This window comes from Oncorhynchus keta, unplaced genomic scaffold (assembly GCF_023373465.1).
Source record: "Oncorhynchus keta strain PuntledgeMale-10-30-2019 unplaced genomic scaffold, Oket_V2 Un_scaffold_2149_pilon_pilon, whole genome shotgun sequence".
Lineage (NCBI taxonomy): Eukaryota > Metazoa > Chordata > Actinopteri > Salmoniformes > Salmonidae > Oncorhynchus > Oncorhynchus keta.
In genome coordinates this window covers 403,545-430,910 of record NW_026290864.1, presented here as the reverse complement: position 1 = coordinate 430,910, position 27,366 = coordinate 403,545, and the positions used below count along the sequence as shown (strand labels likewise).

The window sequence follows — 27,366 nt, the reverse complement described above, 5'->3', positions numbered from 1 at the left end:
AGTTAAATGTACGCCTTCATGACCGTCTCAAAGCCAATGCTATGCCAACATTAGGAGTTGAGTCCTGAGTGGCCTATGTGACTTTTCCTGTTTTTCTGCATGTTTCAGCCTGCATGAGAGAGTTATGCTCCCATCTCTCTCTCTCTCTCTGTTCTCTGTATGGTGTTGCCAAGCTGACTGTTCTAGAAAATAGTAGATACTGATCTGCTTGACTGTTCCATAACACACAGGGAGTGGTAGGCCACTGTGTGCTGAGGCAGAGTGTAACTTGTGTACGCTGGGTGTCGGGATGCAAGTACAGGGAGTGACTTTAATAATAAATAACACAAGGAACAAAACAAGAGTAGCGTACAGACATGAAACACTGAAACAGAAACAATAACGCCTGGGGAAGGAACCAAGAGGAGTGGCAGATATAGGGGAGGTAATCAGGGAGGTGATGGAGCACAGGTGAGTCTGATGAGGCGTTGGTGAGCTTAACGATGGTGACAGATGTGCGTAATGATGACCAGACTGGCGACCTCGAAAACCATAGAGGGAGTGTACGTGACAAAATGGCATTTAATTCAAGAAACTTCATCCCATCCTCTTCATCCATAGAGCTATTCTTCCAAACATACTAGTGTGTACTCTTGTCACCCCTCTACGCCTGTGTTCAGCATTATTGGTATAGATTCAGCATTATTGGTATAGATTCAGCATCATTGGTATAATATATTCAGCATCATTGGTATATTAGATTCAGCATCATTGGGATAGATTCAGCATAATTGGTATAGATTCAGCATCATTGGTATAGATTCAGCATCATTGGGATAGATTTGTGTGAATGAGATCATTGAGTTCTCAGTGTGTTAATGCGATATGAAAACATTCTAGGTGATCCATGTCTATTTTATCATGTTGAATTCAAAGATGAGGACTGAAAGACATCAAGCCTAAACTCTAACTCCCTCCCTCCCTCTCACACACACACACCTCCACTATAGGCTACAAACACTCACAATTAGGCAGGCGTTCTGTTCTCTATAAATTCTTTGTCTTTATAAAATCTTTCCCACAGTTCGTGCGCAGTAGATTCAGCATCATTGGTATATATTCAGCAGAACCCTACTTCCCCACCCTGTTCTGTTAGCGTCTCTCCTCTGTTTGGTAAGTAACCGTTCTTCACCTATTCTACTATTACTATTGGTGTCTTTGGTTTAACAGAGGAGGTTATCTAGTGTAATAAACAGGTCTCACACAACTGTAACAACTGTTTCCAAGTGTGACTAGCAACTGATCTGTCTCGTCAGGCAGACTTGTAGGCTATAATGTTCATTAGTCTTCGCTTGCTTTGATTCAAAAATCAGTTCTTCTATGGTTTGCTATGCAGGATGACGGGCCATACTATTTACTGATTACATTATGTCATAGTTTATTGGAAAACCTTTGAACATTGAAGCAATGTTTTTGTTTTAGAACTCCATTAGGTCTACAAAGTTTTTCTCAGCAGGTTCAAGTCATTTTATAGGCATTACTCACCAATTATCATCTCTTTACCCTGAACTGTTGCAAAACCCTTTCCTCTCCTGTCACACCCCTCTCCATCCCCAAATACCCACCTTTGACAGTTTTTTATTTATTTTTTTATATATTTTTTTATTTCACCTTTATTTAACCAGGTAGGCTAGTTGAGAACACCTTTATTTAACCAGGTAGGCTAGTTGAGAACACCTTTATTTAACCAGGTAGGCTAGTTGAGAACACCTTTATTTAACCAGGTAGGCTAGTTGAGAACACCTTTATTTAACCAGGCAGGCTAGTTGAGAACACCTTTATTTAACCAGGTAGGCTAGTTGAGAACACCTTTATTTAACCAGGTAGGCTAGTTGAGAACACCTTTATTTAACCAGGTAGGCTAGTTGAGAACACCTTTATTTAACCAGGTAGGCTAGTTGAGAACACCTTTATTTAACCAGGCAGGCTAGTTGAGAACACCTTTATTTAACCAGGTAGGCTAGTTGAGAACACCTTTATTTAACCAGGCAGAACACCTTTATTTAACCAGGTAGGCTAGTTGAGAACACCTTTATTTAACCAGGCAGGCTAGTTGAGAACACCTTTATTTAACCAGGTAGGCTAGTTGAGAACACCTTTATTTAACCAGGCAGGCTAGTTGAGAACACCTTTATTTAACCAGGCAGGCTAGTTGAGAACACCTTTATTTAACCAGGCAGGCTAGTTGAGAACACCTTTATTTAACCAGGTAGGCTAGTTGAGAACAAGTTCTCATTTACAACTGCGACCTGGCCAAGATAAAGCATAGCAGTGTAAACAGACAACACAAAGTTACACATGGAGTAAACAATTAACAAGTCAATAACACAATAGGAAGAAGAAAAAAAAGGGGAGTCTATATACATTGTGTGCAAAAGGCATGAGGTAGTTATAATGATATGTCACATGGTCAAGCTATTTCACCTTTATTTAACTAGGCAAGTCAGTGAAGAACAAATTCTTATTTACAATGACGGCCTACCCTGGGCCAAACTTGGTTAAAGAACAGTCTACATAGCTGGAGATGTTGGATGTTCCCAAAGAAATGGGGAGGCACCAAAAGAAAAAGGAGGAGTCAGAGGTAGAGGGAATGTGTAAAGGAGTGTAAGATGACAGCTTAAATGCCACTAAGTAACAGACTGTGCTTACAGAGACAAAGAAAGCCAACTCCCATCCTCCCTGAATGTGCATTGTTAATTAGTTTGCTTCAAAGGGATAGTTTGCTATTAGTCAGCATATTAGTACCATCTATCAGGTATGAAGGGAAGACACAGATGCAGATCATGCAAACAGGGGCAGGCAATAAACAGGGCAGGCAGGGGTCAGTAAACCAGAGCTGGACCAACGGTACCGGACAGCAGGTAGGCTCAGGGTCAGGGCAGGCAGGCAGGGGTCAGAAAACCAGAGCTGGGACAACGGTACCGGACGGCAGGTAGGCTCAGGGCAGGCAGGCAGGGGTCAGAAAACCAGAGCTGGGGCAACGGTACCGGACGGCAGGTAGGCTCAGGGTCAGGGCAGGCAGGCAGGGGTCAGAAAACCAGAGCTGGGGCAACGGTACCGGACGGCAGGTAGGGTCAGGGCAGGCAGGCAGGGGTCAGAAAACCAGAGCTGGGGCAACGGTACCGGACGGCAGGTAGGCTCAGGGTCAGGGCAGGCAGGCAGGGGTCAGAAAACCAGAGCTGGGAAAACGGTACCGGACGGCAGGTAGGCTCAGGGTCAGGGCAGGCAGGGGTCAGAAAACCAGAGCTGGGGCACCGGTACCGGACGGCAGGCAGGCTCAGGGTCAGGGTAGGCAGGGGTCAGTAAACCAGAGCTGGGGCAACGGTACCGGACGGCAGGCAGGCTCAGGGTCGGGGTAGGGCAGAGGTTAGTAATCCAGAGGGGGGCAGAGGTACAGATCGGCAGGTGGGCTCGGAGTCAGGACAGGCAAGGGTCAAAACCGGGAGGGCGAGAAAAGAGAGACTGGAAAAACCAGGAGCTGAGACATGAAACGCTGATTGACTTGAACAAACAAGATGAACTGGCACAGACAAACAGAAACCACAGGTATAAGTACACAGGGGATAAACGGGGAAGATCGCCAACACCTAGAGGGGGGTGGAGACAAGCACAAGGACAGGTGAAACAGATCAGGGTTTGACACCAACAACTGTACTGAGTATCTATCATAATGAAATCAAAATCAAATGTATTTAGAAAACCCTTCTTACATCAGCTGATATCAAATCAAATTTTATTAGTGACATGTGCCGAATACAACAGATGTAGGAAGACCTTCCAGTGAAATGCTTACTTACAAGCCCCTAACCAACAATGCAGGTAAAAATAAAATAAGAATAAGTAATAAAAGTAACAAGTAAAATAACAATAGTGAGACTATAAACAGGGGGGTGCTGGTACAAAGTCAATGTGCTGAGGCACCGGTTAGTTGAGGTAATATGTACATGTAGGAAGACTTATAAAAGTGACTTTGCATAGATTTTAACAACAGAGAGTAGCAGACGTGTAAAGGGGGGCCATTTGCCATTTGATTAGATGTTCAGGAGTCTTATGGCTTGGGGGTAGAAGCTGTTTAGAAGCATCTTGGACCTTGACTTGGAGCTCCGGTACCGTTTGCTGTGCAGTGGCAGAGAGAACAGTCTATGACTAGGGCGGCTGGAGTCTTTGACAATTTTTAGGCCCTTACACTGACACCGCTTGGTATAGAGGTCCTGAATGGCAGGAAGCTTAGCCCCAGTGATGTATTGGGCTGTAAGCACTACCCTCTGTAGTGCCTTGCGGACGGAGGCCGAGCAGTTGCCATACCAGGTATTGATGCAACCAGTCAGGATGCTCTCGATGGTGCAGCTGTAGAACCTTTTGAGGATCTGATGACCCATGCCAAATCCTTTCAGTCTCTTGAAGGGGAATAGGTTTTGTCATGCCCTCTTCACGACTATCTTGGAGTACTTGGACCATGTTAGTTTGTTGGTGATGTGGACACCAAGGAACATGAAGCTCTCAACCTGCTCCACTACAGCCCCGTCGATGAGAATGGGGGCATGCTCGGTCCTCTTTTTCCTGTAGTCCACAATCATCTCCTTTGTCTCCTTTGATCAGGACTACCACTGTTATGTCATCGGCAAACTTAATGGTAGCGTTGGAGTCTTGCCTAGCCGTGCAGTCATGAGTGAACAGGGAGTACAGGAGGGGACTGAGCATGCACCCCTGAGGGGCCCATGTGTTGAGGATCAGCGTGGCGGATGTGTTGTTACCTACCCTTACCACCTGGGGGCGGCCCGTCAGGAAGTCCAGGATCCAGTTGCAGAGGGAGGTGTTTAGTCCCAGGGTCCTTAGCTTACTGATGAGCTATGAGCTCGCTATGGTGTTGAACACTGAGCAGTAGTCAATGAATAGCATTCTCACATAGGTGTTCCTTTTGTCCAGGTGGGAAAGGGCAGTGTTGAGTGCAATAGAGATTGCATCATCTGTGGATCTGTTAGGCTGGTATGCAAATTGGAGTGGGTCTGGGGTTTCTGGGATAATGTTGTTGATGTGAGCCATGACCAGCCTTTCAAAGCACTTCATGGCTACAGATGTGAGTGCTATGGATCGGTAGTCATTTAGGCAGGATACCTTAGTGTTCTTGGGTACAGGGACTATGGTGGTCTGCTTAAAACATGTTGGTATTATAGACTCAGACAGGGAGAGGTTGAAAATATCAGTGAAGACACTTGCCAGTTGGTCAGCGCATGCTCGGGGTACACGTCCTGGTAATCCATCTGGCCTTGCGGCCTTGTGAAGGTTGACCTTTTTAAAGGTCTTACTCACATCGGCTGCGGAGAGCGTGATCACACGGTCTTCCAGAACAGCTGGTGCTTTCATGCATGTTTCAGTGTTATTTGCCTCAAAGCAAGCATAGAAGCAGTTTAGCTCATCAGGTAGGCTCATGTCACTGTGCTTCCCTTTGTAGTCTGTAATGGTTTGCAAGCCCTGCCACATCCGGCGAGTGTCAGAGCCAGTGTTTTACGATTCAATCTTAGTCTTAATCTTAATCTGTCACTTTAATTTACACCCCCTTCCGCCTTGTCCCCCCTACCATCTCCCCTCCTCCCTCTCTCCCCTCCCCTCCCATCTCCCTCCTCCCTCTCTCCCCTACCATCTCCCCGCTCCCTCTCTCCCCTCCTCAGTGTATCCTGCTCTCTGCAGCCATGCCGTCTCAATTGGAGAGATCCTTGCAGTCCCTGATCACGGTGTTCCATCGCTATGCCGACAAGGACGGTGACTGTAACACACTGAGCAAGAAGGAGCTGAAAGAACTCATGCAGACAGAACTGGGCAGCTTCCTGAAGGTAACACTGACACCCCTCTCTCTCTCTCTCTCTCTCTCTCGCTCTCTCGCTCTCTCTCTCTCTCTCTCTCTCTCTCTGTGTTTTTATCTCACTGTCCCTCAACACTTTCTCACCCTCTTTCCCTTTCGTTCTGATTTCTCTTTCACTTTATTAAAGAGTATCCAAAGTCAATCTAACCCCCTCTCTCCCCTCCTCCCATCTATCTCTCTTTCACTCTCTCTCTTACTCATTCTCTTCATCTCCTCCATCTCTCCTTCCCTCTCAGTCCCAGAAGGACCCAGCCGCCATAGACAAGATCATGAAGAATCTGGACCAGAATGGTGATGGGATGGTAAACTTCGAGGAGTTTGTCTCTCTGGTGGTGGACCTCTCCATCGCCTGTGAACAGATCTACCAGCTCCACACCCAGAAGGCTTCTGCCAAGAAGTGAAGGAGGACAGGACAAGCAGAAAGAGAAGCAGAGATGGATGCTTTTCTATGTCATTTTGCTTCTCTATACGTCAAATAAGTCATTTTATAAGAAGTCTTACTGTTGTGAATAAACACTGGCTTTCCCACTCTCTCTGTTTGTCACATGTGTCTGAAGTGTGTCTGTCTGTTGTATTTGGCCAATAAGTGTAAGACAGAATAGACAGTACCAGTCACTTCTTAGTTCAGTATTGACACAACTGGTGCAAAGCCTTTCTAGATCCTATGCTAAAACTAAAGTGCCTTGCGAAAGTATTCGGCCCCCTTGAACTTTGCAACCTTTTGCCACATTTCAGGCTTCAAACATAAAGATATAAAACTGTATTTTTTTGTGAAGAATCAACAACAAGTGGGACACAATCATGAAGTGGAACGACATTTATTGGATATTTCAAACTTTTTTAACAAATCAAAAACTGAAAAATTGGGCGTGCAAAATTATTCAGCCCCTTTACTTTCAGTGCAGCAAACTCTCTCCAGAAGTTCAGTGAGGATCTCTGAATGATCCAATGTTGACCTAAATGACTAATGATGATAAATACAATCCACCTGTGTGTAATCAAGTCTCCGTATAAATGCACCTGCACTGTGATAGTCTCAGAGGTCCGTTAAAAGCACAGAGAGCATCATGAAGAACAAGGAACACACTGTTGTGAAGAAGTTTAAAGCCGGATTTGGATACAAAAATATTTCCCATGGTTTAAACATTCCAAGGAGCACTGTGCAAGCGATAGTATTGAAATGGAAGGAGTATCAGACCACTGCAAATCTACCAAGACCTGGCCGTCCCTCTAAACTTTCAGCTCATACAAGGAGAAGACTGATCAGAGATGCAGCCAAGAGGCCCATGATCACTCTGGATGAACTGCAGAGATCTACAGCTGAGGTGGGAGACTCTGTCCATAGGACAACAATCAGTCGTATATTGCACAAATCTGGCCTTTATGGAAGAGTGGCAAGAAGAAAGCCATTTCTTAAAGATATCCATAAAAGTGTCATTTAAAGTTTGCCACAAGCCACCTGGGAGACACACCAAACATGTGGAAGAAGGTGCTCTGGTCAGATGAAACAAAAATTGAACTTTTTGGCAACAATGCAAAACGTAATGTTTGGCGTAAAAGCAACACAGCTCCATCACCCTGAACACACCATCCCCACTGTCAAACATGGTGGTGGCAGCATCATGGTTTGGGCCTGCTTTTCTTCAGCAGGGACAGGGAAGATGGTTAAAATTGATGGGAAGATGGATGGAGCCAAATACAGGACCATTCTGGAAGAAAACCTGATGGAGTCTGCAAAAGACCTGAGACTGGGACGGAGATTTGTCTTCCAAGAAGACAATGATCCAAAACATAAAGCAAAATCTACAATGGAATGGTTCAAAAATAAACATATCCAGGTGTTAGAATGGCCAAGTCAAAGTCCAGACCTGAATCCAATCGAGAATCTGTGGAAAGAACTGAAAACTGCTGTTCACAAATGCTCTCCATCCAACCTAACTGAGCTCGAGCTGTTTTGCAAGGAGGAATGGGAAACAATTTCAGTCTCTCGATGTGCAAAACTCATAGAGACATACCCCAAGCGACTTACAGCTGTAATCGCAGCAAAAGGTGGCTCTACAAAGTATTAACTTAAGGGAGCTGAATAATTTTGCACGCCCAATTTTTCAGTTTTTGATTTGTTAAAAAAGTTTGAAATATCCAATAAATGTCATTCCACTTCATGATTGTGTCCCACTTGTTGTTGATTCTTCACAAATAAATACAGTTTTATATCTTTATGTTTGAAGCCTGAAATGTGGCAAAAGGTCGCAAAGTTCAAGGGGGCCGAATACTTTCGCAAGGCACTGTACTTTAACTACCCACTGGGCACAAACTGGTTAAATCAACATTGTTTCAATGTAATTTGTGAACTTATTGTGATGTGGAAAATATTTTGGATTTGCAAAAAGTAATTGACGTGAACTGTTTTGAGGGTGAAATTCCAACCACAGGATTACACCATCATGTTAACCAAATTTCAACAGACAAATCTTATGTTGAATGCATGCATGTTGAATGCATCTTATGTTGAATGCATTACTTTGAAACAACATCAGATCTCCAATGTAATATCCACTACTATCAGAACCAAGGTAAGACCCAGATGCAGACTGTCAAAGTAACAATGTTTATTGTAGCAACAGGGCAGGCAAAGACAGGTCAATGCAGGCAGGGGTTGGTAATCCAGGGAGAGACAGAGGTAAACGTCGGCAGGCTGGCTCAGGGACAGGCAGGGGTCGGTAATCCAGAGAGGGACAGAGGTAAAGGTCGGCAGGCTGGCTCAGGGACAGGCAGGGGTCGGTAATCCAGAGAGGGACAGAGGTAAAGGTCGGCAGGCAGACTCAGGGACAGGCAGGGGTCGGTAATCCAGAGAGGGACAGAGGTAAAGGTCGGCAGACAGGCTCAGGGACAGGCATGGGTCGGTAATCCAGAGGGGGGTAGAGGTACAGATCGGCAGGCTGGCTCAGGGACAGGCAGACAGGTCAGGCAGGTGGGCTCTGAGTCAGGACAGGCAAGGGTCAAAACCAGGAGGATGAGAAAAGAGAGCCTGGGAAAAGCTCTCCTTAGCTCTCTGGAGCAGGTTTTCATCAAGGATCTCTCTGTATTTTGCTCCGTTCATATTTTCCTCAATCCTGACTAGTCTCCCAGTCCCTGGCACTGAAAGACATCCCCACAGCATGGTGCTGCCACCACCACGCTTTACCGTGGGGATGGTGCCAAGTTTCCTCCAGAAGTTACACTTGGCATTCAGGCCAAATAGTTCTATCTTGATTTCATCAGACCAGAGAATATTGTTTCTCATGGTCAGAGTCCTTTAGTTGCCTTTTGGCAAACTCCAAACGGGCTGTCATGTGCCTTTTACTGAGGAGTGACTTCCGTCGGGCGGAAGCTTCTTACTGTAACCAGTGCCTGTAATCTGGTTCAGGTTATTAATCAACCTACCAGGGTGTTTACAAACACTACAGGAACAAGATCATCCACATGCCTCAATCACATTTTTACTAACACTGTATAACTTTGTTCTAAAGCTGCATCCATACCCATTGGATGCAGTGATCACAATATAGTGGCTATATCCAGCAAAGACAAAGTTCCATCAGCTGGGTCTAAAATAGTGTATAAGAGATAATACAAAAGATTTTGCTGTGACTCTTATGTAGATGATGTTCAAATTATTTGTTGGTCTGATGTGATTAATGAGGAGCATCCAGACGCTGCACTTGATCAATTTATGAAATTGCTTCTTCCAATTATTGATAGACATGCACCTGTTAAGAAACTGACTGTTAGAACTGTTAAGGCTCCATGGATTGTTGAGGAATTGAAAAACTGTATGGTTGAAAGAGATGAGGCAAAAGGAGTGGCTAATAAGTCTGGCTGCACATCTGACTGGCTTACTTACTGCAAATTAAGAAATGATGTGACTAAACTCAACAAAAAGAAGAAGAAACTTCATTATGAAGCCAAGATCAATGATATAAAGAATGATGGAAAAAAACTTTGGAGTACTTTAAATTATATTATGGGCAGAAAGAAAAATGTATCTCCATCTTTAATCGAATCGGATGGCTTATTCATCACAAGACCATTTGATGTTGCTAATTATTTTAAAGATTATTCGACAAAACAGTAAGCAATTATATTCATGCATAAAAATAAAAATAAACTAATAATGAAAGAAAAGCAGTGCAAGTTTGAATTTTTTAAAGTGTGACGACCCTTCCACTCTGTCTGCTGTATTCTCTCTCTCTCTTGTTGTTTCCTTATTGGGATGCCAGTTGGGCGGAGTTGGGAGGTTCGTCAGCTACATGGGAAACACCTGGGCCAGGTGTGTCCCAGGATAAATACACCACTTCCCCATTCATGGACGAGACTATCTCCATGCAGACACCTTTATAGATGTTGTTGTGTTTCTTGGTGGTTTTTGATTGGTTGCTTTGGCATCTTTCAACACCCTGCAATATCACATTCATGCATGCAAAACACTCACTTACACTACTGATTACTGATTACACACACCATTGTATATTATACTTAGTTACTGTATTTAATAAATATATGTTTTGTTACTCCTTATCTCCACGTTGTCTCCCTTTTGTTATGGGCTTTGAACCGGTTCATGACATAAAGTTAGTGTGGGAGAAGTGGAACAATTATTGTTAAAGATCAATAATGACAAACATTGACAACTTAGATGGAAAGCTACTGAGGATGGTGGCTGAATCTATAGCCACTCCTATCTGTCATATTTTTAATCTGAGCCTAAAGGAAAGTCTTTGTCCTCAGGCCTGGAGGGAAACCAAAGTAATTCCACTACCCAAGAGTGGTAAAGCTGCCATTACTGGTTCTAACAGCAGACCTATCAGCTTCCTGCCAGCTATTAGCAAACTGTTGGAAAAAATAGTGTTTGACCAAATACAATGCTATTTATCTGTAAACAAATTAACAACATACTTTCAGCATGCTTATAGAGAAGGGCACTCAACATACTGCAATGACACAAATGAGTGATGATTGGCTGAAAGAAATTGATAAGAAGATTGTGGGAGCTTTATTGTTAGATTTCAGTGCAGCCTTTGATATTAACCGTAACCTGTTGAGAAAACTGAAGTGCTATGGCTTTTCAACCTCTGCCATATTGTGGATTCAGAGCTATCTAATATAACTAAAATGGTTTTCTTTAATGGAAGCGTTTCTAATGTCAAACATATAAAGTGTGGTGTACCGCAGGGCAGCTCTCTAGGCCCTCATTTCTATTTTTACAAATGACCTGCCACTGGCATGAAACACAGCGTGTGTGTCCATGTATGCTGATTCAACCATATAGGCATCACAAACCGCAGCTAATGAAGTCACTGAAACCCTTAACAAAGAGTTGCAGTCTGTTTAGGAATGGGTGGCCAGTAATAAACTGGTCCTGAATATTTCTAAAACTAAGAGCATTGTATTTGGTACAAATCATTCCTTAAGTTCTAGACCTCAGCTGAATCTGGTAATGAATGGTGTGACTGTTGAACAAGTTGAGGAGACTAAATTACTTGGTGTTACCTTAGATTGTAAACTGTCATTGTCAAAACATATAGATTCAATGGTTGTAAAGATGGGGAGAGGTCTGTCTGTAATAAAGAGATGCTCTGCTTTATTGATACCACACTCCAGAAAGCCAGTTCTGAAGGCTCTAGTTTTGTCTAACCTTGATTATTGTCCAGTCGTGTGGTCCAGTACAGCAAGGAAAGACCTAGTTAAGCTGCAACTGGCCCAGAACAGAGTGGCACGTTTTGCTCTTAATTGTAAGCAGAGGGCTTATATAAATACTATGCATGCCAGCCTCTCTTGGCTAAGAGTTGAGGAGAAACTGACTGCATCACTTCAAACATTAATGTGTTGAAAATCCCAAATTGTTTGCAATAGTATTATATAGTATTATATAGAGCCCTTCCATCTCATATTGCTCAAATAAACAGCAAACCTGGTTTCAAAAAACAGATAAAGCAACGCCTCGCGGCACAACGCCTCTCCCCTATTTGACCGAGATAGTTTGTGTGTATGTATTGATATGTAGGCTACGTGTGCCTTTTAAAAAATGTATGTAGTTCTTTCCTTGAGCTGTTCTTGTCTATTGATGTTCTGTAATATGTCATTATGTATTATGTTTCATGTTTTGTGTGGACCCCAGGAAGAGTAGCTGCTGCTTTTGGGAATATTAATGTCATGTATTGTCATGTATTGTCATGTCTTGTCCCTGTGCTTTCTCTTCTCTTCGTTTCCCCCTGCTGGTCGTATTAGGTTACTTTCTCTCTATCTAATATATAATAATAATATATGCCATTTAGCAGACGCTTTTATCCAAAGCGACTTACAGTCATGTGTGCATACATTCTACTCTCTCTCTCGTTTCCGTTCCTGCTCCCAGCTGTTCCTCATTCTCCTAACGACCTCGTTTACTCTCTCACACCTGTCCCCTCTTTTGCCTCTGATTAAGTCTCTATTTCTCTCTCTGTTTCTGCTTCTGTCCTTGTCGGATTCTTGTTTGCTTTGCCCTTGTTCCGTCCTGTCGTATTCTGCCTCTTCATCAGATACTGCGTGTGAGCAGGTGTCTCTATCCTCTACGACCCGCGCCTACCCGAAGGGACCTGCAGTCTGTTGCCGCTAGCCCTGCAATTCTCCTCTACTACTAGAAGGGGGACTCTCCTGTAAAGATAGAGGATTTATGTTTTTCCTGTTTGGACATCTCCTGTAAAGATTGAGGATTTATGTTTTCCCTGTTTGGACATTAAAAGACTCTGTTTCTGTTAAATCGCTTTTGGGTCCTCACTCACCTGCATAACAATTAATAAAATTCCAAATTCCTCCACCTTGCCTGACACCCTAGACCAACTTCAATTTCCATACCGCCCCAATAGATCCACAATCGATGCAATTGCCATTGCACTGCACACTGCCCTATCCCATCTGTACAAGAGGAATACCTACGTAAGAATGCTGTTCATTGACTACAGCTCAGCCTTCAACACCATAGTTCCTTCCAAGCTCGTCATTAAGCTGGGCCCTGGGTCTGAACCCCACCCTGTGCAACTGGGTCCTGGACTTCCTGACGGGCCGCCCCCAGGTGGTGAAGGTAGGAAACAACACCCTCACTATGCTGATCCTCAACACAGGGGCCCCACAAGGGTGTGTGCTCAGCCCCTCCTGTACTCACTGGTCACCCATGACTTTGTGGCCACGCACGTCTTCAACTCAATCATTATGTTTTCAGACAACACTATCATTGTAGGTCTGATTACCAACAATGACGAGACAGCCTACAGGGAGGAGATGAGTGCCCTGGTGGAGTGGTGCCAGGAAAATAACCTCTCCCTCAATGTCAACAAAACTAAGGAGCTGATCATGGACTTCAAGAAACAGCAGAGGGAGCACGCCCACATCGACGGGACCGCAGTAGAGAAGGTGAAAAGCTTCAAGTATCTTGGCATACACATCCCTGACAATCTGAAATGGTCCACCCACACAGACAGTGTGGTGAAGAAGGCGCAACAGTGTCTCTACAACCTCAGGAGGCTGAAGCAATAAGGCTTGGTCCCTAAGACCCTCACAAGTTTTACAGATGCACCATTGAGAGCATCCTGTCGGGCTGTATCACAGCCTGGTACGGCAACGGCACTGCCGGCAACCGCAGGGCTCTCCAGATGGTGCAAACTACCTGCCCTCCAGTACACCTACAGCACCCGATGTCACAAGAAGGCCAAAAAGATCATCAAGGACATCAACCACCCGAGCCATGCCCTGTTCACCCCACTATCATCCAGAAGGAAAGGTGAGTACAGAGCTGGAACAGAGAACAGAGGAACTGAAAGACTGCTTCTATCTGAAGGCAATCAGACTGTTAAATAGCCATCACTAGCCGGCCTCCACCCAGTACCCTGCCCTGAACTTAGTCACTGTCACTAGCTAGCTACCACCCGGTTACTCACACCTGCATCTCAGAGGCTGCTGCCCTATGTACATAGTCGTGGAATCACTGGTCACGTTAATAATGGAACACTGTTCACTTTAATAATGTTTACATACTGTTTAATCATTTCATATGTATATACTGTATTCTAGGCAATGCCACTCCAACATTGCTCAACGTAATATTTATAATTCCATTCTTTTACTTTGAGATTTGTGTGTACTGTTGTGAATTATAGATACTACTGCACTGTTGGAGGTAGGTAGGAACACAATCATTTCTCTACACCCTCAACAACATCTGCTAAATATGAGTATGTGACCAATAACATTTGATTTTGGCTATCATTTTTAGTGGGTGAAAATAGGTTGTAATCTTATTGATCAACATATACACCAAATATTACCCAGTTCTCCACGTTGAAATGATGTGGTGGTAAACACAAACATAAACAAACTCATCAGGGAACCCTTAACATGTCATATTTAATGTCACACATAGTCTAATCTCTCATGGACAGATCTACTGGTACCGTAGAATCTGTATGAGGCTGAACAGGAAGTGTAGGATAACGAGCAGCAGTAGTTCTGCTTTTGGGTTTTTTCCTCACTGGTTATTTGGACAAATCACGATTTCACAGGTGTCAGCATCTTTCGAATTTTGAAGGGGAGGGGATATTCTGCCCGTAACTTGCAAAAAGAGAGGTTGGCGGTCCTCGTTCCGGTTCTCCTCCTTGTTTTAGTACAATTGCCTGGGTGAACAATTACCCGGGTGAACAATTACCTGGGTTAACCAAGATTACACATATCCCTTTGTTCCCTGTAATATTAACTCATGATACACAAATAATTTTATTTATACTTTATTGTATCTTTGTGAGGGTGACTTCATGTCTGTCTGTCTGTCTGTCTGTCTGTCTGTCTGTCTGTCTGTCTGTCTGTCTGCCTGCCTGCCTGCCTGCCTGCCTGTCTGTCTGTCTGTCTGTCTGTCTGTCTGTCTGTCTGTCTGTTTATCTGTCTGTCTGTCTGTCTGTCTGTCTGTCTGTCTGTCTGTCTGTCTGCCTGCCTGCCTGCCTGCCTGCCTGCCTGCCTGCCTGCCTGTCTGTCTGTCTGTCTGTCTGTCTGTCTGTCTGTCTGTCTGCAGGTCTGACTGTCTGTCTGCAGCTCTGTGGTTTACGATGATATCATCAATGTTCAATGTGTTGATTGTGGAGATAAAAATAATCCAAAACTCACCACTAGATGCCATGAGAACTCTTAAAGTACTGCTTGTCCTCCATCTCTCATCCCTCTCTTTCCTTCCTCCCTCAATGATGATATCGCTATGCCACAGTTTCTGTTTGTTTGTTATTTTGGGCTATGACAGTCTATTGCGAATCAGTCTGACAGTATTTTTGACAGTAATTAAATCTGAAGACAGAATGGTTTGAAGTGACTGAAATGCATCAGAAAGGTATTGGGAAGTTCCAAAGATCATTAGGCAATCATGTTGTATGATTTTCTGTGTAGAAAAGAACATCATTGATTATCTTTTCACCTCAATCTGATTTATTGCCCCATCTTGCCAACTTGGTGCTAACGACTTGTGGTCATAGTAAAGATAAATAGTACGTAACTACATGCAGGGTTGGGTAGGTTACTTTCTAAATGTAATCTGTTACAGTTACAAGTTACCTGTCCAAAATTGTAATCGGTAACATACCTTCTGGATAACCCAAAATCAGTGACGTAATCTGATTACATTCCATTTAGATTACTTTCTGTTTAAAATGCATTAGCAGAAGACAACATTTATGTTACCAATTGAACATCTATTGCAGGATAGACGTGTAATCTGTTATTCTGTTATTCCAGATGACATGTAATCTGTTATTCCCCAACCCTGCCAACGTGTTCCTGAGAGTCTTATATTCAGTGATGGCGTCACAATACTTTGTGGCTTAAACCATTCAAAAGGTAGAGCAACACATGAAGGAAGATGTAACCTCGGTTCTATGAACCAAGTGCACATTTTCTCCCCATTTTCAAATCAGGTGACCCCACATGGGGTAGTGACCCCTAGTTTGGGAAGCACTGCACTATGGGCTCTATTTTGGGCTGACTTTCAGTCAGTGCAGGTGTCAAACACATGCTTGGCCATTTCAACCTTTTAAAGCAGGCACTCTTCTATTTTCTAACGCTTGGATTGATAATTGACCTGTCTCATATGATCTCGCTCTCGCTTAGGTGGGAGGGCTGGCAATATCTGATGAGTGTCCTCAAACACTTTGCGGTACTAACACGGTTGGTTATGGTATGGATTTTGACAACGGAAGCGCAGCCTATCCAGCTGTGATGCGCAGTGCCAATATGCACATTTTTTGTGCCCGTAAACCTCGTATTTAGAAAAAAAATAACAATTGTTTTTTTGCCATTAAGTTTCATTTGGTTAAAAAAACAAGATCAGTCTCAATGAAGCCTTTTTTTGTCATGCCCAATGCATTCCCCAAGTAGTCAAGACTATCGATAAAGGGCTTGGATAGAGACCTCTTTGAAATAAATCTTAATCACCAAAGCTTTATTAAAATATCAAGTTTGGGAGCAGAAAAACAATGAGTGGACATCCATATTTATCTGTGTATTGTACATTATTTTATCTATGTATTCTACATTATTTTATCTATGTATTGTACATTATTTTATCTATGTATTCTACATTATTTTATCTATGTATTGTACATTATTTTATCTATGTATTCTACATTATTTTATCTATGTATTGTACATTATTTTATCTATGTATTGTACATTATTTTATCTATGTATTGAAACATTATTTTATCTATGTTGTAACGTCGTTCTTCAGAGTAGAAAATCAGTCGGAAATACAAATGCAGCGTAGTGGTTACTCATGACTTTAATGGAAAAAGTGACACATGAAATAACTATACAAAATACAAAACAACAAACGGAACGTGAAACCTAATAACAGCCTATCTGGTGAACCCTCGGACTACACAGAGACAGGAACAATCACCCTCCTCTTTGACCTCACCCTCTCACCACAATGAAACCCCGGCTACCTAAATACCTCCAGGCCGGCTCGCTTCCCACACTGCCCCTACTCGTTCCTCTCTCGCTATCTCTCCTCTTCCATCCTATCTTCTCTTCCCTCTGCTCAAACTTTCTCCAACCTATCTCCTGATTCTGGCTCCTCTCAACCCTCCTCTCCTCCCTTACTGCAATCAGAGACAACGAGAATCACCTGACTCTGATTGAGAAAATCCGCCTCAGGCATCCAAGCCTATACACCCCATAATCAGCCGCGATCCCAAATCTTTGCCACTACAAACCCCAATACGAAATACAACAACATAAACCCATGTCACACCCTGGCCTGACCAAATATATAACGAAAACACAAAATACAATTACCAAGGCGTGACATATGTATTGTACATTATTTTATCTATGTATTGTACATTATTTTATATATGTATTGTTGTACATTATTTTATCTATGTATTCTACATAATTTTATCTATGTATTCTACATTATTCTATCTATGTATTCTATGTTATTTTATCTATGTATTCTACGTTATTTTATCTTTGTATTCTACATTATTTTAGGCAGCATCTGTTGTCATTTTGGATGTGCATAAAACTCCTGGTAGTGAAATAGCGAAATAGGAAGAATTTGGGTTGTATAAAAATTATTAAATGTTTTGCCATTGCATTATTGATATAAATGACCATGGGATTGGGAGAGAGAAAAAACATGGGATGTTTATACACTGCTCAAAAAAATAAAGGGAACACTAAAATAACACATCCTAGATCTGAATGAATGAAATATTCTTATTAAATACTTTTTTCTTTTCATAGTTGAATGTGCTGACAACAAAATCACACAAAAATTATCAATGGAAATCAAATTTATCAACCCATGGAGGTCTGGATTTGGAGTCACACTCAAAATTAAGGTGGAAAACCAAACTCAATCAGGCTGATCCAACTTTGATGTAATGTCCTTAAAAATTTAGATGCAAGTCAAAATGAGGCTCAGTAGTGTGTGTGGCCTGTAAATGACCTCCCATGTCAACGCCTGGGCATGTTCCTGATGAGGTGGACATATGGATTTTTTATAAATTTTTAAAAAAAAACTTTATTTAACTAGGCAAGTCAGTTAAGAACATATTCTTATTTTCAATGACGGCCTGGGAACAGTGGGTTAACTGCCTGTTCAGGGGCAGAACGACAGATTTGCACCTTGTCAGCTCGGGGTTTGAACTTTTTCTTTTCAACCTTCCAGTTAATGGTCAAATTTATCAACGCTGGAGGTCTGGAAGTCACACAAAATTAGGCCAAACTACAGGCTGCCGCGTAGCCTGGTCAAAATGAGGCTGAGGGATCTGGCCTCCCAGACCTGGACTAAAGCATCCACCAACTTTTTTTATTTTATTTTTTTAAACCTGGACAGTCTGTTCTGCAACGTGGCGTTGGTGGATGGAGCGAGACATGATGTCCCAGATGTGCTCAACCACTAGGCTTGGATTCAGGTCTGGGGAACGGGTAGGCCAGTCCATAGCATCAATGCCTTCCTCTTGGTGGAACTGCTGACACACTCCAGCCACATGAGGTCTAGCATTGTCTTGCATTAGGAGGAACCCAGGGCCAACCGCACCAGCATATGGTCTCACAAGGGGTCTGAGGATCTCATCTCGGTACCTAATGGCAGTCAGGCTACCTCTGGCGAGCACATGGAGGGCTGTGCGGCCCCCCAAAGAAATGCCACCCCACACCATGACTGACCCACCACCAAACCGGTCATGCTGGAGGATGTTGCAGGCAGCAGAACGTTCTCCACGGCGTCTCCAGACTGTGTCACATGTGCTCAGTGTGAACCTGCTTTCATCTGTGAAGAGCACAGGGCGCCAGTGGCAAATTTGCCAATCTTGGTGTTCTCTGGCAAATGCCAAACGTCCTGCACGGTGTTGGGCTGTAAGCACAACCCCCACCTGAGGACGTCGGGCCCTCATACCACCCTCTGTTTCTGACCTTTTGAGCAGACACATGCACATTTGTGGCAGGGCTCTGGCAGTGCTCCTCCTGCTCCTCCTTGCACAAAGGCGGAGGTAGCGGTCCTGCTGCTGGGTTGTTGCCCTCCTACGGCCTCCTCTACATCTCCTGATGTACTGGCCTGTCTCCTGGTAGCGCCTCCATGCTCTGGACACTACGCTGACAGACACAGCAAACCTTCTTGCCACAGCTCGCATTGATGTGCCATCCTGGATGAGCTGCACTACCTGAGCCACTTGTGTGGGTTGTAGACTCCGTCTCATGCTACCACTAGAGTGAAAGCACCGCCAGCATTAAAAAAGTGACCAAAACATCAGCCAGGAAGCATTGGAACTGAGAAGTGGTCTGTGGTCCCCACCTGCAGAACCACTCCTTTATTGGGGGTGTCTTGCTAATTGCCTATCATTTCCACCTGTTGTCTATTCCATTTGCACAACAGCATGTGAAATGTATTGTCAATCAGTGTTGCTTCCAAAGTGGACAGTTTGATTTCACAGAAGTGTGATTGACTTGGAGTTATTGTGTTGTTTAAGTGTTCCCTTTATTTTTTTGAGCAGTGTATATGGTCCCCGTTCTGTACGGAAAGCTCTCAGCGCTGTTATGTAAGCGGTGCGCTCATGACATCTATTCAGTTATGGGGGTTTGGAGTTGGACACCCACTCTGCTGTACAATGGACAGTTTAGTTTGAGTTAAATCAGGTCTCTCTCTCTTTCTGTCCTTCTCCCCTCTCTTATAGGCAGCGCGTGTGTTTCAGGTTTTGGGAAGCTAATGTTCACCATAAAAATACACCTTTATAATAAAGCATTCCATGCATCTGTCTGTCATCGTTTTTTCAGACTTATGTAAAATATCCTAGTAAGCCTACTATTCCTAATGTGATGAGAGGATTAGATCATTTAGGCTAATAATACAACCCAATCACTGTTTGTGTTAAAAGACTGCAGTGTTCAATGCATGGCTGCCCCTGTATTGGCGTAGAGGAGGCCTACGCTATAGGCTATGTCAGGTACCTTTCTTCTTTCTTTCTGTGTTTATAAACACATTTCATGCAATTCTACGACACATTATATGACTGGAGACATTAGCAAAAAATATTTTTTTATATGACAAAAATGACAGGTTAGTATGGACCTATAGGCTACTGCTGACTCTGACTAAATCAATTGTATAGCTAATAGACTATGTGTCTGTAGATCGACTGAGCTGAATGAACCTACAGCAACCAAGGTGATAATGTCTGGGGTCATTTTGCTTGTTTTTGCTGTTCTCTAAATAGCATTTGAAAGTTTTCTAACTGTATGGAAATGCAGTAAATTAACTTGGGAACGGCCCCGCTCCTACCACAGACACATGGAGAGATCCAGAGAGAACCAGCAGACCCACCCCTCCTACCACAGACACATGGAGAGATCCAGAGAGAACCAGCAGACCCACCCCTCCTACCAGACACATGGAGAGATCCAGAGAGAACCAGCAGACCCACCCCTCCTACCACAGACACATGGAGAGATCCAGAGAGAACCAGCAGACCCACCCCTCCTACCACAGACACATGGAGAGATCCAGAGAGAACCAGCAGACCCACCCCTCCTACCACAGACACATGGAGAGATCCAGAGAGAACCAGCAGACCCACCCCTCCTACCACAGACACATGGAGAGATCCAGAGAGAACCAGCAGACCCACCCCTCCTACCACAGACACATGGAGAGATCCAGAGAGAACCAGCAGACCCACCCCTCCTACCACAGACACATGGAGAGATCCAGAGAGAACCAGCAGACCCACCCCTCCTACCACAGGCACATGGAGAGATCCAGAGAGAACCAGCAGACCCACCCCTCCTACCACAGACACATGGAGAGATCCAGAGAGAACCAGCAGACCCACCCCTCCTACCACAGACACATGGAGAGATCCTGAGAGAACCAGCAGACCCACCCCTCCTACCACAGACACATGGAGAGATCCAGAGAGATCTGTCAGGACCAGCTGTCCCAGTCCAGTAAGAGAAGCAGGGAGGGTGGGGAGGAATCTCAGACCTCCACATACTCCAAGAGGAGCTGGGATGTAAGCTCTTACACAATCCACAGGATGTCCCCAGGCACTGAAATGACTTTGAAGTTGATATGCTATTTGTCATGCTTGATACCTTTACTAATGAGTTTACTGATAATTTAAATACATATGTTTCTTGTTCTTTAACACTTGAGTGTTGTAATACAGTCACATACAGTCGACTAGTTAATGTGTATTTTGCAGAATGAAAGAAAGATAGAAGAAGAGGTCAATAATATCTGGATATAGAAAGAGGTAAGGGGCAGCCCATTACTGCACTGGGATACATCAGGGTCAAGACTGTTTCTTGGTGGTCTTAAACAAATCTACTTTGAAACAAAAGTATATACCTAACACACATGGTTATAGGCTTGTGTCAGAAATAGAGTTCAAATGTATTCAATTTTGAGTTTCCATCCCTATATTACACTTTTTATACATCATAGAAGACTGAAATATAACAACACCATTTGACATTGAAACACCAGACTTTCTGTGTTTTAATTTGTATTTATTTCTGATCAATTATGAAATTATGAAAATGATTAATAACATTCCACCCATGAGACCACTAGAGGGCGCCTTTGTTCATTTGACTGCAGGAAAGGCTACTTATACTACTGTGTGTAACACAAGACCCAGAAGAAGGAGAGTCTCATGACTATCAGTGACTGGCTGTTATGTTATATATACTTTTTTTATTGAACCTTTAACTTGGGAAGTCAGTTAAGAACAAATTCTTATTTACCATGACGACCTACTAAATGATGGGGAGCAACAGAACATCAGCTTGGAATATCCATCACAATGGTGTCAGAAGAACACATGCTTTGCCAATTACTTTTTCTTCTGGTCCGGAGGACTACTGTATGCTGTATTAAACTGATGATGCCAAACATGACCAATATACATGACCAAAGTACTCGTCACGCCTCTATCCGTCTGTGTTCAGCATCATTGGTATAGATTTGTGTGAATGAGATCCGTGTGTTAATGCGATATGAAAACATTCTAGGTGATCCATGTCTATTTTATCATGTTGAAATCAAGGATGAGGACTGAAAGACATCAAGTCTAAACTCGAACCCCCTCCCTCCCTCCCTCCCTCCCTCTCACACACACACACACCTCCACTATAGGCTACACACACTCATAATCAGAAGGGCGTTGCCTGTTCTTTATACATTCCTGAACAATCTTTCCCACAGTTCGTGCGCAGTAGATTCAGCATCATTGGTATATATTCAGCAGAACCCTACTTCCCCACCCTGTTCTGTTAGCGTCTCTCCTCTGTTTGGTAAGTAACCGTTCTTCACCTATTCTACTATTACTATTGGTGTCTTTGGTTTAACAGAGGAGGTTATCTAGTGTAATAAACAGGTCTCACACAACTGTAACAACTGTTTCCAAGTGTGACTAGCAACTGATCTGTCTCGTCAGGCAGACTTGTAGGCTATAATGTTCATTAGTCTTCGCTTGCTTTGATTCAAAAATCAGTTCTTCTATGGTTTGCTATGCAGGATGACGGGACATTCTATTTACTGATGAAGACATAATGTAGTCTATTTATAAGAAAACCTTTGAACATTGAAGCAATGTTTTCGTTTTAGAACTCTATTAGACCTAGCTGGATGTTACCAAAGAATGTGGGAGGCACCAAAAGAAAGAGGAGGGGTCTGAGGTAGAAGGAATGTGTAAAGGAGTGGAAGATCACAGTTTAAATGCCAGGAAGTAACACCAGCCAAAGACTGCTTACAGAGACAAAGAAAGCCAACTCCCATCCTCCCTAAATGTGCATTGTTCATTTGTTTTCTGCAAAGGGATAGTTCACCATTAGTCAACATATTAGTGATATCAAGACACTCACTGTACTGAATATGTATCTGCTACTTCAATTTACACCTCCCTCTATCTCCCCTCCCATCTCCCCTCCCTCCATCTCCCCTCCCCTCCCATCTCCCCTCCCTCCCTCCCTCTCTCCCCTCCCCTCCCATCTCCCCCTCCCCCTATCCCCCCTCCCCTCTCATCTCCCTCCTCCCTATCTCCCCTCCCATCTCCCCCTCCCTCTCTCCCCTCCCATCTCCCCCTCCCTCTCTCCCCTGCCATCTCCCCTTCCTCTCTCCCCTCCTCAGTGTATCCTTCTCTGCAGCCATGCCGTCTGAGTTGGAGCGTTCCATGGAGTCCCTGATCACAGTGTTCCATCGCTATGCCGACAAGGACGGTGACTGCAACACACTGAGCAAGAAGGAGCTGAAAGAACTGATGCAGACAGAACTGGGCAGCTTCCTGAAGGTAACACTGACACCCCTCTCTCTCTCTCTCTGTTTTTATCTCACTGTCCCTCTATACTTTCCCTGTATTTCTTGTCCCCCTTTCACTTTCTTTCAGATTTTTCTCTGTCACTATATTAGAATAAAAAGCACCCAAAGTTAATCAAACCTCCTCTTATCTCTCTTTTTTATTTTTATTTTTATTTTTTACATTGAACCTTTATTTAACTAGGCAAGTTATTAAGAACAAATTCTTATTTGCAATGACGGCCTACACCGGCCAAACCTGGACGACGCTGGGCCAAATGTGGGCCGCTCTACAGCCTGGAATAAAACCAGGGTGTCTGTAGTGACGCCTCTAGCACTCTCTCACTCACTCACTCACTCACTCACTCACTCACTCACTCACTCACTCACTCACTCACTCACTCACTCACTCACTCACTCACTCACTCACTTCATCTCCTTCATCTCTCCTTCCCTCTCAGTCCCAGAAGGACCCAGCTGCCATAGACACGATCATGAAGGATCTGGACCAGAATGGTGATGGGAAGGTAAACTTTGAGGAGTTTGTCTCTCTGGTGGTGGGCCTCTCCATCGCCTGTGAACAGATCTACCAGCTCCACACCCAGAAGGTTGCTGCCAAGAAGTGAAGGAGGACAGGACAAGGAGAAAGAGAAGCAGAGATCTGTTTTTATATGTGTCATTTTTATAAATAAGTCTTGTTGTGAATAAACACTGGCTTTCCCACTCTGTATCTCCTTTTGTCACATGTGTTGTATTTGGCCTGTAATTTGTCCCGTACGTGTAAGACAGAATAGACAGGGTCAGTCACGATCCATCCATCCTCAGTTTTCTCCTATCACAGACATTAAACTCTGTAACTGTTTTAAAGTCACCATTGGCCTCATGGTGAAATCCCTGAGCAGTTTCCTTCCTCTCCGGCAACTGAGTTAGGAAGGACGCCTTTATCTTTGTAGTGACTGGGTGTATTAATACACCATTCAAAGTGTAATTAATAACTTCTTGCTCACAGGGATATTCAATGTCTGCTTTTTTATTTTTACCCATCTACCACTCGGTGACATTCTTTGCAAGGCATTAGAAAACCTCTTTGTAGTTGAATGTGTGTTTGAAATTCATTGCTCGACTGAGGGAACTTATAGATAATTGTATATATATATATATATTTTTTTTTACAATTTATCAATCATCAGCAAAATATGACAATTAGACAATGTCCCATTATTCCCCCGTCCTTACAGGTCATTGTATGTGTGGAGTACAGAGATGGAAGTCATTCAAAAATCATGTTAAACACTATTGCACACAGATTTCATGCAAGTTATTATGATTTGTTAAGCACATTTTAACTCCTGAACTTATTGAGGCTTGCCTTAACATAGGAGTTAAATACTTACTGACTCAAGACATTTCAGCTTTTCATTTTTAATTCATTTGTCAACATTTCTATAAATAATAATTCCACTTTGTCATTATGGAGTATTGTGTGTAGGCCAGTCACACAACATCTAAATGTCATCCATTTTAACGCTGTAACACAATAACATTCGGAAAGGTGGCACTTAAACACCCGAACCAAAAGAGAATGGGTTTCAAACGGGTACTGAAAGACACCCATGAAAGACACTGAAAGTTGGCAAAGCAACTAAAACAGGGTCCTAAAAGACACCCACAAAGGATGCCCGCTAGATTTTCCTTAGAAAATAACATTTTAAGGAAAAACCCACTGTCACACCCTGATCTGTTTCACCTGTCTTTGTGATTGTCTCCGCCCCCCTCCAGGTGTTGCCCATCTTCCCCGTTAACCCCAGTGCATTTCTACCTGTGTTTTCTGTTTGTCTGTTGCCAGTTCGTCTTCTCTAGTCAAGCCTACCAGCGGTTTTCCTGTACTCCTGTTTTCACTCTAGTCCCTGTTTAGCAGTTTTCCCAGTTTTGAACATTCTGAGCCTGTCTGCTGTTCTGTACCTCTCGGACTCTGCTCTGGATTACTGACCTCTGCCTGCCCTGACCCTGAGCCTGAGCCTGTCTGCCTTTCTGTACCTCTCGGACTCTGCTCTGGATTACTGACCTCTGCCTGCCCTGACCCTGAGCCTGTCTGCCGTTCTGTACCTCTCGGACTCTGCTCTGGATTACTGACCTCTGCCTGCCCTGGACCTGTCGTTTGCCTGCACCCTGTGTGTAAATAAACTAGTTATTTTGAACGGTCTGCATCTGGGTCTTATCCTGGGCTGTTATACACACCACCTTAGGATAGTGACTTATAAAGAACATGGACTCTGGCTTTATTGAGTCTGTCACAATGTCTTTGAGAACTCAACTTGATCGGCTCTCTCAAGTTAACCTTGTGGGTTGTTTTGCTAGGCAGAAAATTACATTACTGGGTGGTTTTGTATTCAACAAGATAGGGTTCTTAAGTTGTTTTTGCTGGGTGTTGTGACTAAGTCCCCTCTTACTTTTTGTGTGTTCAGGATCATAAAGTTTACCTTTGAGAAACATACTGTTCCTGACATCTAGCTGAAAAAGGAATTAGGCAGCTGAATCTAAATGACCAGTTGAGGAGGAATCAGGTGGTGTTGGCAAGTCAAGTACAGTTTGGAGACCAAATACCCGATGACTCAACACTCAGGAAAAAACACCGGATCTTTCGCTACAAGTTAGACCGCATCATCCTGGACTGTAGTAGTGTGAGAATAGGGACTCTTGGCAGGATGCTGACCCAGCTGGTCATTGTAATACTCCTGCTTATCCCCTCCTGTTTTCTGGAATCTTCCAACTGTGTTTTCAGGAGAACCTTGGAATTTTACAAAAGTTACTGGAATTTAGCCAACCTAACAGTATGTGACGTTCTAGTGCTTTATTACCCAAGTCCTGAGGGGGACACTCTGGAGAAGGTGAGGCTGTGGAGCTGATTAGCTGTGAGTGGTGCAGCTTGAGGAAGCTGCCCGTTCTCTTCTTCCAGACCAGCCCAGAGGAATGTCTGCCGCTCCCCACCTAGTTCAAAATGACCCACCACGGGGGAGGTACGAGGCCTGCAGACGCTCTACATACAGGTGTCAGTCAAACTGTGAACAACCCATGCCAGTTACTAACATCAGTAGTCTGTTCATAGATGGATGAATGTTTGTTTACAAAACTTATCAACATCGACTCTCTGTTTGGAGAATCCTTTCTGTCATATATTTTTGCTAAATAAACCAAGTCTGTTACCTCATGTTCAACAAAATGTCAACAAGTTCCCCAACAAACTCATTTGATGAAGCTGCCAGGAGATTGGTCAACTATAACAAAGCAACAAAAGAAAGGGTGAGCCCTCTCTCCATGGAAGATTAGCATCTTAGAGCCTTTTGAGACTAGCTAACAAAATTAGTTGCGCCTGTTACTTTTTTCGAAATCAGATTTTCAACTAACAATTTATTTTAAACAATCCCTTCACCAAGATTCTTATGACGGAGACGATATTATGGCTGAGCTCCAACCCATCTTCACTGGACCAATCGTAAAGTATGAGGTTTATCTATCTCCTAGTCCTGGGTCATGTTCATTAGGCACCAAACAGAAAAAATGACTGAAATAGGGAGGGATTATCTGAAATTGTCCAATAAGAAACGCTTGTTTTCATTTTCTGTTGCAAAGCATTTTGCTTCGGTGTGCCCTAATGAATACAAACAACCCTGTCATAAGTAGAATTCTAATGTGTTTGTGTTTGTTCCGGATGGTAATCAATGGGACGGTTGTGTTGTAGGTTGATGGTGTACCCCCCTCCTCCGGCCAAGGGAGGCATATCGGTGATTAACGAATAACCCTATTACTTAATTACTAATCAAGAAGAGAATGTTTGAAAAGGTGTTCCCCAGTCATCGCATACGATAGTCTCATTTCTGAGTATGCGTATCTGATTCAACTTATTTTTGTTCTTGTCACTGACAGTCATGTAGTACACCTTTTCTCTATTGTACTGTGCTGCAATGTGATTCGTTTACCAGCAAGAAAAAACAACATGAAGTTTCCAGGATGTATATTATTACAGCTCATCACACAGCCTTTTCAAATGATTGGACAATAGTTAAATATTCCTACAATATTTTTCTCTAATATGGACCATCCCCATGTATGTCAGTAA

At 43.4% G+C, this 27,366-nt stretch overlaps 2 protein-coding genes and 1 long non-coding RNA gene across 7 annotated transcripts; 2 read left to right on the top strand and 1 right to left on the bottom strand.

Annotated features, from left to right (window-relative positions):
* The first annotated feature begins 219 nt into the window (after positions 1-219).
* On the top strand, positions 220-6,432 carry LOC118364634 (protein S100-A1-like). 2 transcript variants are annotated; one of them, XM_035746347.2, is made up of 3 exons: positions 220-450; positions 5,709-5,870; positions 6,136-6,432. In XM_035746347.2, the coding sequence occupies exons 2-3, from the start codon at positions 5,730-5,732 to the stop codon at positions 6,298-6,300; spliced, it is 306 nt and encodes a 101-aa protein (XP_035602240.1). In that variant the 5' UTR covers positions 220-450; positions 5,709-5,729; the 3' UTR covers positions 6,301-6,432. The 2 variants fall into 2 exon arrangements, with proteins under 2 accessions (XP_035602240.1, XP_035602239.1); XM_035746346.2 differs by lacking the exon at positions 220-450 and adding an exon at positions 1,064-1,152.
* LOC118364633 (protein S100-A1-like) lies at positions 1,064-23,979 on the top strand. 2 transcript variants are annotated; one of them, XM_052515137.1, is made up of 3 exons: positions 1,064-1,152; positions 23,085-23,244; positions 23,711-23,979. In XM_052515137.1, exons 2-3 carry the CDS (start codon positions 23,104-23,106, stop codon positions 23,873-23,875), a joined length of 306 nt encoding a protein of 101 aa, XP_052371097.1. In that variant the 5' UTR covers positions 1,064-1,152; positions 23,085-23,103; the 3' UTR covers positions 23,876-23,979. The 2 variants fall into 2 exon arrangements, with proteins under 2 accessions (XP_052371097.1, XP_035602237.1); XM_035746344.2 differs by lacking the exon at positions 1,064-1,152 and adding an exon at positions 22,082-22,249.
* Positions 1,747-4,721, bottom strand: LOC127928128 (uncharacterized). 3 transcript variants are annotated; one of them, XR_008130492.1, is made up of 2 exons: positions 2,070-4,721; positions 1,747-2,013 (listed from the first exon to the last, which is right to left on the bottom strand). It is a non-coding gene; the product is annotated as an uncharacterized LOC127928128 (long non-coding RNA). The 3 variants fall into 3 exon arrangements; XR_008130494.1 differs by having other exon boundaries at positions 2,103-4,721; XR_008130493.1 differs by having other exon boundaries at positions 2,169-4,721.
* Positions 23,980-27,366: the final 3,387 nt, after the last annotated feature.